The sequence below is a fragment of the Pygocentrus nattereri genome, chromosome 26 (genome assembly GCF_015220715.1).
Source record: "Pygocentrus nattereri isolate fPygNat1 chromosome 26, fPygNat1.pri, whole genome shotgun sequence".
Classification (NCBI taxonomy): Eukaryota; Metazoa; Chordata; class Actinopteri; order Characiformes; family Serrasalmidae; genus Pygocentrus; species Pygocentrus nattereri.
The window spans coordinates 18,318,404-18,330,159 of NC_051236.1; the positions used below are offsets into that span (position 1 = coordinate 18,318,404).

The 11,756-nt window shown below is 42.0% G+C and overlaps 1 protein-coding gene across 1 annotated transcript; it reads left to right on the plus strand.

Moving 5' to 3' along the window:
- Positions 1-1,998: 1,998 nt before the first annotated feature.
- Positions 1,999-9,706, plus strand: LOC108439925 (G-protein coupled receptor 22). The gene is made up of 2 exons (XM_017718591.2): positions 1,999-2,254; positions 6,607-9,706. The coding sequence occupies exon 2, from the start codon at positions 6,703-6,705 to the stop codon at positions 8,518-8,520; it is 1,818 nt and encodes a 605-aa protein (XP_017574080.1). The 5' UTR covers positions 1,999-2,254; positions 6,607-6,702; the 3' UTR covers positions 8,521-9,706.
- The last annotated feature ends 2,050 nt before the right edge of the window (positions 9,707-11,756 follow it).

Genomic DNA, 11,756 nt, shown 5'->3' on the forward strand with positions numbered 1-11,756 from the left:
ACAAACAAACAGAAGATTTTGCTGATTACTGCTTAATTTTTGATGATTGCCTACTTTCTACGGAATGTACTTTCACATGTCTCAGTATTGAGTCACTGGATGGCGTTTTTTTTTCCATGTCACACTCTATTAAAATAACTATTTTTGACTGAGCTACCTATGGAAATTGTCTGGGAAATGTAGGGCAGCAAGCATAGTACTTATTCAGCAGGACTTAGAAATGTGGGCCTGCATGCTGTTGAAACACTGGAGTTACACTTTTTTTTTAAACACAGTGACCACTGTTCTACAGTAAACTCTCAATTCAAAAATTAGATTTCTGTTCACATGGCTTTTTTGGCTACTTGCTCCATGTAACCCAGTTGAACTTAAGAACACTACCGGTCAGTAGGTAAGGGTCAGACATTTCTGTGTCCATGTTTCTTCCTGCTAGAAGTTCTTTACCTTTCAAACATTTAGATGCTCTTCACCTTTTGGTTCAAATAGATGGCCGTATCTTGCTCGCAGCCGAAGATGTAAAATGTCTCATGAAGCCGAATCCCAGCTGTAACACTTCCATCTGAAGAAACACTCAGGGGGTATGTGAGATAAGGTCTGTTTCTGTGCACAGACCGTGCTCACACAAATCCGTTCCACCTCGTGGGCAGTGTGAAAGAGTGGTTACGCCTGGTAGCAAAATGTAGACGCATTCAACAGTACTACAGTGAGTTTACATCTCACACCTTCTTAACAAAAAATCACACTTCCACAAATAATGACAATGCACTGACGGTCTCCGAGTAAAACCTGGGGAAACTTTGTTAAATTCATGTATGCTAATTTACCTCACTGTAACTCTCACTGGGCCTGCCTGAAAACAGCTGAGCCTTTCTGTGGACTCCCATGAGACAGTCCACAGGCAATAAGAGTTATAAAATACACATTACATAGCAAATTGGGCTGTATCGATGGTCTTCTTTCCAGCAGACTGGCCAGATATAAATCCAGTAAATAAGATGAGTCAGGCTGTTGGATATTCATACATGTATACCCAATAACCACTCTTCATTTATTTCATCTCCAGTCAAAGTGGTTACTGAATACAAGTTGTTCATTTTCAGGAGGACATCAGATATAAAATAATGCACTTGCATAGGAAAGTAAGTGAAAAACAGGAGATTCCAAAACTGGAGTTTAAAAAAGTCCTGGTAGGAGAAAATCAAGCTCCACTCTTGCTACAGATCTGAACAAATCCACAGGTGTTTCTGTCCATCCTTCTACAGTGAGAAGACCATTCAGTACTACGGGGCTAAAAGAATGTGCAGCTGTTAAGAAGCCATGACAGAGAAAAACACTTTTTGCAAATCAAAAAAGCTGGTGCTCAAAATGACCTGGCCACCCCAGAGTTCAGCATCACTGAATGTGTTTTGATTGTGAAAAGCAGAAAATGCAGCCAACGTATAAGACTGAACTTTGGAGGTGTGAAAAATATCCCTGCAGATATAGTGAATTGAAGTTTGTGTTTAACTTCTTAAACATATGTTGTGAGCTTTTTCCCCTGATGCTGGAAAATGAACAGCTTGAACATGAAGTCAGTTTTGCCTGGTAAATTACATTAATGAATGGTGGTCTCTGTCTTGTTTACAATACGGTATATAATGTGAATTTATATGTAGATCTTCCTCTAAATGTCACATCCATCATGTACTACCTTTAAAATCTAATCTGCCTTTGACATTCATTTTCTAAATGCATTCAGCTTTTTATGGGAGCAAACGTCCTCAGATCTCAGACAGAGAGAAAGACATGAATATGTTGATGTCGTGGGGAACATGTAGGCCCGACCCGTTTGGTAATAAATTATAGTAATGAAAATAACCGATAAAGATAGGAATACTTGTGTGTTTGTGTTTATGTGTGCTTGGGTGAATGTCCACGTGCTTCTGCGTTTGAAAGCGGTGCAGCTGACCGTGTGTGTGTGTGTGTGTGTGTGTAGCGTCTGAACGCCAGAGTAGAGAGTTTGGTGCAGCAGCAGCTGTAACAGACCGCTACGGAGGATAGTGAGTGTGAGCGTCAGCCTCTTCGCCGTCCCTCACATCACGGGGCTCCCTCTGCTCGCGCGCGCGCCCATTCCACTCACGTCCCGTCCCGCTCTGACAGCGCGCGCTCCCCCAAGCCCACCGCACGCTCGCGCTCACTCGCTCACCGAGTCACTCACTCACTCTCACACACACCGCAGTGGAATGTCGCGGGAATCCCTGCACGCGAGGCTGAGGTGAGTAAAGCGGCTCTTTCACTCGACGGTGTTTTCGTTTCTTTACGCTTTCACGGTACATCACTTTCTGATGGCCAAAGGGACCGGTCAGAGCGAAGGCCAGAGCAGGGAAGCAGGTGATGGAGCAGCCGGACTCTGCAGAGTCCGACCACTTCATCGATGGGCGACCACCAGCAGGTCCGTTATGATTCCTTTACCGGATACTGTCACAGTGCAGAAGCCAGATGTGCTACTGCAGTTTCCAGATGTGACTCGGGGGAAATATTACCAGAGAAATTCACCGCTAGCCTATTCATCACTATCCCGTGTTAAAGTACCACTACTGTTACGGAACGCACGCGTTTAGCACGGCTTTGAATTCAGGAGCTGCTTGTTTTTTATGCCTTCTTGTTTCCATTTGTCAGCCTGAGGCGGTTTATCCACTTCTCATTTTTCGAAAGTATCATCATCATTACCATCATGATTATGATAATCATGATAAGAGCCTGCATAGCCTAGATACATAAGCTACTGTCTCACACACATGCATAGAGAACACACACACACACACACACACACACAAGCACGTGACTTCATCTATTTTTTTTATTCCAGTGTGAGTGCCTTTTTCCAATTATGTGACCCCATTCTAAAGAGATGAGCTTAATATGAAAGAGAAAGATAGAGGGAGAAAGAGAGAGGAAGAGAGAGAGAGAGAGAGAGAGAGAGGGAGAGAGAGAGAGAGAGAGAGAGGGGGGGGGGGTGCAGAGGGAGGGATAAGTTAATAGCCGGAGAGCCGGAGGGAGATATTAAAAGTGTTTTCTAGAGGCAAAGGAACTCAGCACTGTTCAACTTCATACAAAGTTAGTTTTACAGATTTAATATTCACTAAAAGTGGTCTCTGTATTTTTTTATGCATAGGTTACATACAGTGTCTTTATACAGTGTCACTCTCTCCTTTTTAAAAATGAGTGTGCAAAAAATGCGTGACAGAGGGATGAGATGTGGTGAGCAATGGTTTATGGAAAGGAGAGGGAAGGAGATGGAGATGATGAGGCATGGTGATGGAGAGATGAGGCAGAATGATGGATGGAGAGAAGGAGATACAAACATTTCTCCCCAGCAATTTCGCAACTCAGCATGCACCTGCACCTCCCACTTCTTTCCTCTCTCTCCCTCTCGTTCCTTCTTCCCCGGTGCCTTCCATTATTGACATTGATCAATCTTGTTTTTGCTTCTGTGTAGTTTTCAGCTGATGCTCCGTCAGTCTCTCTTTATTCATCTTTCTACCTCTACCTGTCTGTGCATCCTCATACTCGCTTTGGGCTCATGTATATACACTGCATCTCCAAAAGTTTGTAGACACCTGCTCAAACAGCATTTCTTACTAAATCAATGGTCTAGAGTTTGTCCTACTCTTCTGAGAGGGCTTTACACCAGATGCTGGAACATTGCTGTGAGGATTTGATTGCATTTAGCCACAATAGTGAGGTCAGGTAGTGAGGTTTGATGATCAGCTCTGGATCAAACTACACTCTTTTAAACTTCATCCCAAAGATGCTGAATGGAGCTCCTTTACTCCAGATGATGCAGTTCTACTGCTCCACAGAGCTGGGGAGCTCTATCCAGCTGAAGCTTTGGGCATGGTCAACCTCGTGAGGCTGCTACAGGGCATCCCATTGTATTAGCAACGCTTTTCTATAGAGATTACATAAGCCGTGTGTGTGTAATTGAATACCTGTGTCATCAGTTGGTCCTCCTTAAAATATCTGTTGAATTCTCTGATTACATGTCTGGATACTTTTGGACATACATTGGACTTTTAGTGTATAAACTGTATGTTAGTGATTGATAGATTCAAGTGCTTTGGGCTATTTTTTAATGAAACACAAGTGAACCAGCACCACATTTTTGTCCCATGTTGCCACTTGTCAATGACCTGTTCTAATCTGCACAGTAAAGGCAGTGCTGTACTGTCCCAAACCCGTCCTTCCTCACTCTTTCATAAAACTTCATCCTCTCTACCCGGGGTCAGTGTCACAGCTGTGCTAAAAAGGCAATGTCTGAGGCTGAACACTCCGCACAAATGCACACACACACGCAGATAGTCTCTCTTTTTTACATTTTCGACCGCACACTTAAACCCGTAGACCAGTTGCCATAGTAACAGCCATCATAGAAATGGGATCAGCCCCCAGTCAAACTTATTTATTTATTTATTTGTCTAGAGGGTTATTTTGGCATGGGCTGCTGTGATTTTGAACCCACATATTTTCATCCAGTTCCAGCTGATTTACAACTGTCAGAACAGTGATCATAATTTTAAGTCACTTTTATCTAGGCAAATTGCATATTTTTTTAAATGAAGCAGCTCTGTAGTTATAATTGTAGTAATAATACACTGTGGGTAATCATACCCCCTAATACAAAGGCACAGTTTTATGCGTTATAAGAAAGGTATGTATCAACATGTATAAGCATCATTCTAACTAACTGGATTAAAGTCAGCAACCAAGAAACATTTCAGACTTTTTATTTCGATTTCAGACTAAAATTCTTTTGCCTTGAGTTACCATATACCTTAATTATGTTGATTATAGTTAAAACAAATGTCACTATCCCCACAGTTATCACTACCAAAACATTACCAAATGTTTCAGGAGTGACAATTTTATCTAATAACCAGCACATGGCCAGCAAACACAGCTTTCTACATAGAAAAAATAAACACAAAAACAGTTCACTTAATTGTAGAAAAATTGTGTTTCACTAGTGAAAACTGTTAAGGATATAGACTGATTTTTTGGGAGACTTTGAGACACATTCACTTCACAATAACAATTCAGGTAATTAGGCAATGAGGGACAGGGACACGGTCTTACTTCCTGCTCTAAAGCCTGGTCTATGGAATAAAATTCTGATTTTGCATGTATTTTATTTCTGTCCTAGCTTATTACTGTCTCCGTTAACACCTGAGTGAATGGGTTTAAATAGACCATAACATAATCCTTGTAAATATCTAAAGTCTGAATATTAATTGCTCATTTGAAATAATTTTTTCTTCACTGTGGACTGCAGTTTGAGCTACTTCAGCAGAATGGTCCATAAACAGATTAATTTTGAGTGCTTTTCATGGACCCATTAAAATTGGACACCACTCAATACTAGCTGTGGTCACATGTACCACATACGTCTCATCTTTATCATATTATCCCTGACAAATCAATATCTCATTACATCTGTCAGAATCAAAGAGGACCCTCACTTAAGATTCAGCACACATTTGCTGAGTGTATGTCTTTGTGTATCTATCATTCCACTTGAAAACACTGAACTGCTTTTGTGTTTTTAGATATTCCAATGCAGAGTGGTTATTATTACCTAAATGTCCTGTGCCATTCCTCAGAACATACCAAAAGATATGCATCTTGTCAAAAATGCAATATTTACATGAGAGATTTTATTATTAAAATCTTAGCCTTTAATAGCCTTTTATTACCAGTGTCAAGCAGTGTGAAATCAGAACTACTGGGTTTTTTTCTCATTTCTTTCAAATTGTTTCTTGCAGCCTATTCAATAAAAAGTTTCTAGTTATTTTTTCTGAGCCTTTCTGTTCTTTTTCAAAGCATGTTATGACATTGTACTTGCATTGCATATATTCATGAACCATTTCTCTGACTGGCTAATAAAACTCAGGGTGAAGCCCCAAAGCATGACAATTGAATGGAAGGTGTCCCACCTGTAACACAAAGCTTGCAAACACGTTTCTCTTATTACAAACCATTTTTTGTATAAGTGAAGCCAATGTGCCACATAATTGGGGATTATGAGGTTCACAATAAACAGACTTAATTCTGGAATATGTACAAACAACACGATGCCCAACTCCAGCATCAGCCACTATGATAGTATCATGTAATTTTCTTCCTGCTCTAACACATCTGATTCAGTAAACAACAGACTTCATAATTAGCAATATAATTCAACAATATGATTATACAGTGTTGAGCTTGGCACAATTCCTCAGTCAAAAGTCCTTACTTACTCATGGACTACCCATTCATTCATTTGACACAGTGATAAGTAAAAGGAGACAATATTGTAACTGGCCTTATAAAGTTATAAAGGTCTATTCTAATGGGTCCCAGGATTTACATCATAACTGGAACTATTTCTGAAGCTCTTCTAAAACAAGTCATGATTTTTCACCAGTAACACTGGGAAATGGTGCACTGCATGCATTTTTCATTTTAACAGTGTTTTCTAAGCTTTTCAGAGTGTAAAAAGCAAAAAAACTCATTTTGAACCAGCTTCTCAGGATATTACCCCTTTAAATCATGCTGTTAGGATTTATTTTCTCCTTTTTTTCTTAGGCCTGTCAACCAGTAAAGCCACTCAAAGCTCCAAGAAGGTGCATGAGTAGGCGGAGCATGACAGATGGGCGGGGTTGGCAATGTGCTTGATGGTGCATGATGGTTTCCATGGAGACGGATGGCAGCATCACTGAGGGTCCTGGATTCCCACTCCTACAGGCAAGTGATGGTGTGGGGGCGGGGCTGGCTGAGCAGGAGGGGGCGTGGCTCGGATTTCGGGCAACAGTGAGTGCCGTGCTGCTACTAGAGTTGCTGTTGGGAGTGGGCGGGAACCTGACAGTGTTGGTGTTATACTGCGGTCACTGCAGCCTTCTGGAATCTGTGAGCCATGCCGTCACACTCAGCCTGCACACACTTGACCTTTTACTCTGCCTCCTCTGCTTGCCCGTCACTGCCACACTCCTCCTGCTGGGCGGGGCCTCCATCCCTCACCACACCCTGCTCTGCTGCCTCCATGAATCAGCGGCCACCTTCGCCAGTGTGGGAACAGCACTCAACCTGCTGCTCATCAGCCTCGATCGCTACGACATCAGTGTCCGGCCAGCCAATCGTTTGCTTACACCACGAAGAGCAGCCTTTTTGCTGACTGGAGTGTGGGTGGTGTCTTTAACTGTGCCCCTCCTACCATTTGTTGAGGCAGGGTTTGTGTCTGGTCTGTCGGCAGAAGTGGCTGTTCATACTAACAGCACGGTGTTGTGCTCAGAATGGGCAGGCACTCTGCAAGCTCACCTCTTGCTGCAGGTGCCTGTGTTCCTGTGTTCTCTGGCCGTGATGCTGTTTACATACTCTCGCATTCTGCAAGCCCTGCGCATTCGCATTGGACACCCACCCAGATCTCAGCGGGATGCCCGGCGGCCTGCCCGGCGACTCTGGCAACGAAAGAAAAGGTCAGTGAGGTCGCCAGATCACAGAACAAGGACTACACCCATCTCGCCTCCTCCTCTCTCCACTGGTCCGCTAGTGGCCTCGGACACCATTACCACAATAACCATCAACACAGAGACCAATACACCCTCAGTGAACACTCCGCTCAGTCCCACCCCCACTATATCTATCGTGACCACACCTTTAAGTCCTACCCCTACTGTAGGCTTATCTTTGGTATCAACACCCTTGAGTCCTAGCCCTTCACTACCCACCCTAACCACACCTCTAAACCCTAACCCAAGTACATCCACCACAACCACACCATTTAACACAGCTATATCCACCATAGCCATGCCCCTAAACTCGAACACAGCTATATCCACCATAGCTACACCTCTTAACCCTCTTCTGGCTACATCCACTACAACCTCACCTTTAAACTCTAACCCAACTATATCCGTCACTACTACACCTCTAGGCCCTAGTTCAGCTATTGCCACTATAACCTCTTCTCTTCCTCCTAACCCATCATCCACCATAGTCACATCTTTGAGCCCCACCCCTACTGTGTCTCATGTAACCACACCATTAAGTCCCGCTCGTGCGCATAACCCTCCAAGTGTTGGTGTGGGGGCCTCAGTGTCAGCCATCTTGGCTTTGCGCCGTGCTGTGAGACGTCACAGGGACCGGCGCGAGCGGCAGAAACGTGTCTTCCGCATGTCCATCATCATCATCCTCTCTTTCCTACTGTGCTGGGCACCTCTCTCCGTTACACCTCTTCTCCTGCTAGCCATTGGACCCTCTGATTGGCTGGAGCGTCTGAGGCTATGTTTCTTGGTGCTTGCCTATTGGACAGTGGTGCTGCATCCACTACTGTACGCGTTCACACGGCAAAAACTGCGCAAAGTTCTGCACACACGTCTCCGCAGGCTACGCACAAATAACACGCATGCGCTCATTCGGACCAATACCAGGAACCGGCGTAAGCACAGAGCAGACTGCAGCGACGCCACTGACCGTTGTCTAACAGAGGCCACCAGGGAGTGAGAGTCCATGTGATTGTGTGTGTGTGTGTGTGTGTGTGTGTGTGAGTGTGATATGTATGAGTGTGAGTATAACAGAGGTACAGAACACACAGGAGCAAAAAGGAGAAATCATCTGATTTTGCATGTCATTTATTCAGTACACAGTTAAATAAGAAGCGCACGTTCCAAAGCACACTGAGCTAATCTCAGAGAAAACCACAGGGCACTGTCTAATTAACCATGAACACATAGATCAGATTTACTGTTGTGGTGCTAGAAACTAAGAACGTATGTCAGTGAGTGAGTGTGTAAGAGATTGTAGGCAATAATTTCATAAACCAGGGTATGCATGAAATACATTTCATGCGAATTAATTCTAAAACTGACATTATACAATGTGGTTTGAAGCATTTATTCACATTATATATACATAAACTGCATAAATCTTGTACTTACTGTGCCCTTCTTACTGATAGAGTGCAATAGATTTACTGTGTTTATTTATGTACATGATCAGGGATGTAAATAATATTATGGAATATTATGAATATCTGTGATTTTCAACTGACTTTGGAAAAATAACTGTAACAAGGTCTAAATCTATTAATTTTACTTTGTGTGCCATGTGTGTACTTACAGTCAGTATTCTAAATTATTTCAATTCAGTTGTAGTCATTGTGCATTTTACAATAGATGAGCAATAAGACCAAAATCTATAAATAAACAGATATAGTCCCTTGTTTGTTGCTGTTATGTTTTAACTCACGTGTCTAATATGAATTACATACGGATGTGTGGACCTGCATGCTTACATACTCTCACATTAAGTTTGTGGATGCTTATGCATGGATAAGCACTCATACATAATAATGCTAATTAATACATGCAAATATGCATCCATAAAAAGGACATTTGCTGTTCCACACACACCTAAGGAGCAGCATGTTTATCAGCCATCATGCTACACTCTTTCTCTTTACCAATGTCATTCACAGGAAGTTAGAGTGCCAAAAGTTGTCCTGATCTGCAACTGATTTGACCTCAGTTACTGTAGCCCAGAAGTTCCCAGTCCCAGCTCTGGTGTCCCCAAACTATGCACATTTTTGTGCTTTGTCTCATTTAGCACATGTGATTCAACTCATGACTTAATTAACAGGCTCGTCATTGACTGAGTCAGAGTAGAGAAAATGTGAAAATGCGGCGCATACAGAGCATGGGTTCGCCAGGCCTGGGACTGGGCACCCTGCTGTAGCCTAGTGGCCATTTTGCTGGCAAAATGTAAAGTGATTCAGACCATTATAATTAAAACAATCAAATAAATAATTTTCCCCATGACTATGGTATCAGATAAGCTAGGACTCTTTTGGTTGTCTGTGTTTGAAATGCTATGATTATATATGTGTTGAGCTGCTGGTGAGCAATGAGGGGCAAAAGGGGAGGAGTAAAGATATCATTCACATCTCTTCACAAAGACAGTCTCACTTTACATAAAACAAACAGTACACCTGCAGCTTTCATCATACAAAAAATAATGAGACACATGAGAGGCCATGATTTCTGCCAAAAGAATGCTCTTAATTAACACCAGCAGAAAAGGCACACAAAAAGCCACTGGAACAGCAAGCAGGTCACTCCTAGCTATATATTTTCTTTCCATGGTTAAGACAAACCGCACACTAACTACCGCACAGGCCAACACAAAATAACTTGCGCACACACTTTAAGCTAAAGAACAATATTAACAACACACACAACATTTCACTTCCCTTTAACAGAACTACACAGCATGCATGCTGCAGCTTCACATACCACAACTCTAGAGCCCCTTCTGTGAAATGGAGCTGGTGGCAGCCATAACAATATTACAACTGGCATGATAAAAGATTTAGATTAGATTTCATAAGATTTTGATTAGGAATTTTAACAAAGTAATGCTGGCTTACCCACAAAGACGCTTTGTAAATCATACACGTTTCCATGAAATATATTCTATCAGTGTTGATGAAAAAAAAATGCAGTTTAATTGAGGGACCCCCTCCAAATCACATAGAAACTGCATTTTATGGTTACTGTGAAGAAGGATTAAATTCAGACCAAAATGCTAATGCTGCTCATATTGATAGCCAAGTAGCATGATACCAATGATGTCTTGCTAACTGCTAGCTACTAGTTTTCATTTGGTGTTAGCCAAATGAGCATCTCTGATTCTGTTATTTCCTTTATAATCAGGGATTGTGAAGTCATTTTAAATATCAAATCTTTAATACATTGTCACTCTAGTGCCACTCTACCCCTCGTTGGCTGTTTCCCAAAACTTTAATTCCACCTCCAAACAACACACAATAAAGAAACACTTTAGAGCTTGCAGAGGATGTTCTTGTGTCTGCTTGTTGGTGCACACACAGCTCTAGGCATAATGCCCCTAAGCACATACCTCACTATTCTTTGAAATTCAAAGCTAGAGCTTTCACATTGTAAATCCTTAAGATTTCACACTGTCAAGCTTTAGGCTTTAGGCCCCTTTTTCAGGAATATTGTCTGCTTAGGATCATCTCAGTCCTTGTTACAGTAAAGGTTCACCTAATCCCATCCCAACTGATAAAAGTCAAAGAGGCCAATTAAAACTATCCTGCGTCTCTGTCAGTGTCTGTGTTCTAAAATCAATGATCGAGTTCTGTAGGTAAGCCAGTGTCCCTTTAATTAGTTAAATAGCAGCCTGTCTAATCTCTCTCTTTCTCTCTCTCTCTCTCTCTCTCTCTCTCTCTCGCTCAGAGTCGCCTATTAATCTTTAAAGACTTATTGGACACTGATGTAAATAGAAGCTAGAGTAAAGTGCAGGTGCTCGTTCCTCATTATTAGTGATGTATGCTGAACTCCACAGGTGCAGTTTAATAACCTTTACTTCTATTAATGTTTGATGACATACACTGACATTTCGAGACTCATTTGAGGCTTGGTAAAGAAGACTCAAGTCCAGGTCTTTTAGAGGTTAAGGATACTCTAAATGAATATTAAATGAAGGCTTCTGGAACTCTGAAACTACAGGAGCTGCAGCATTAACATTTATTCATTACAGGCTCTGCATTTCAGTCAACAGGTATATCATGAATGGACTGCTGTGAGCGTGACCTTCATTCCAGAATCCCAAAGAAAGGCAGGGCACAAGCTTATAGAAGTAAAGAAAAATCTTGAATGTATGTCTGAATGACATGTCTTTCGCAAAACTGCAAAAAGCCACATAAGCTGTGTATTTTATTT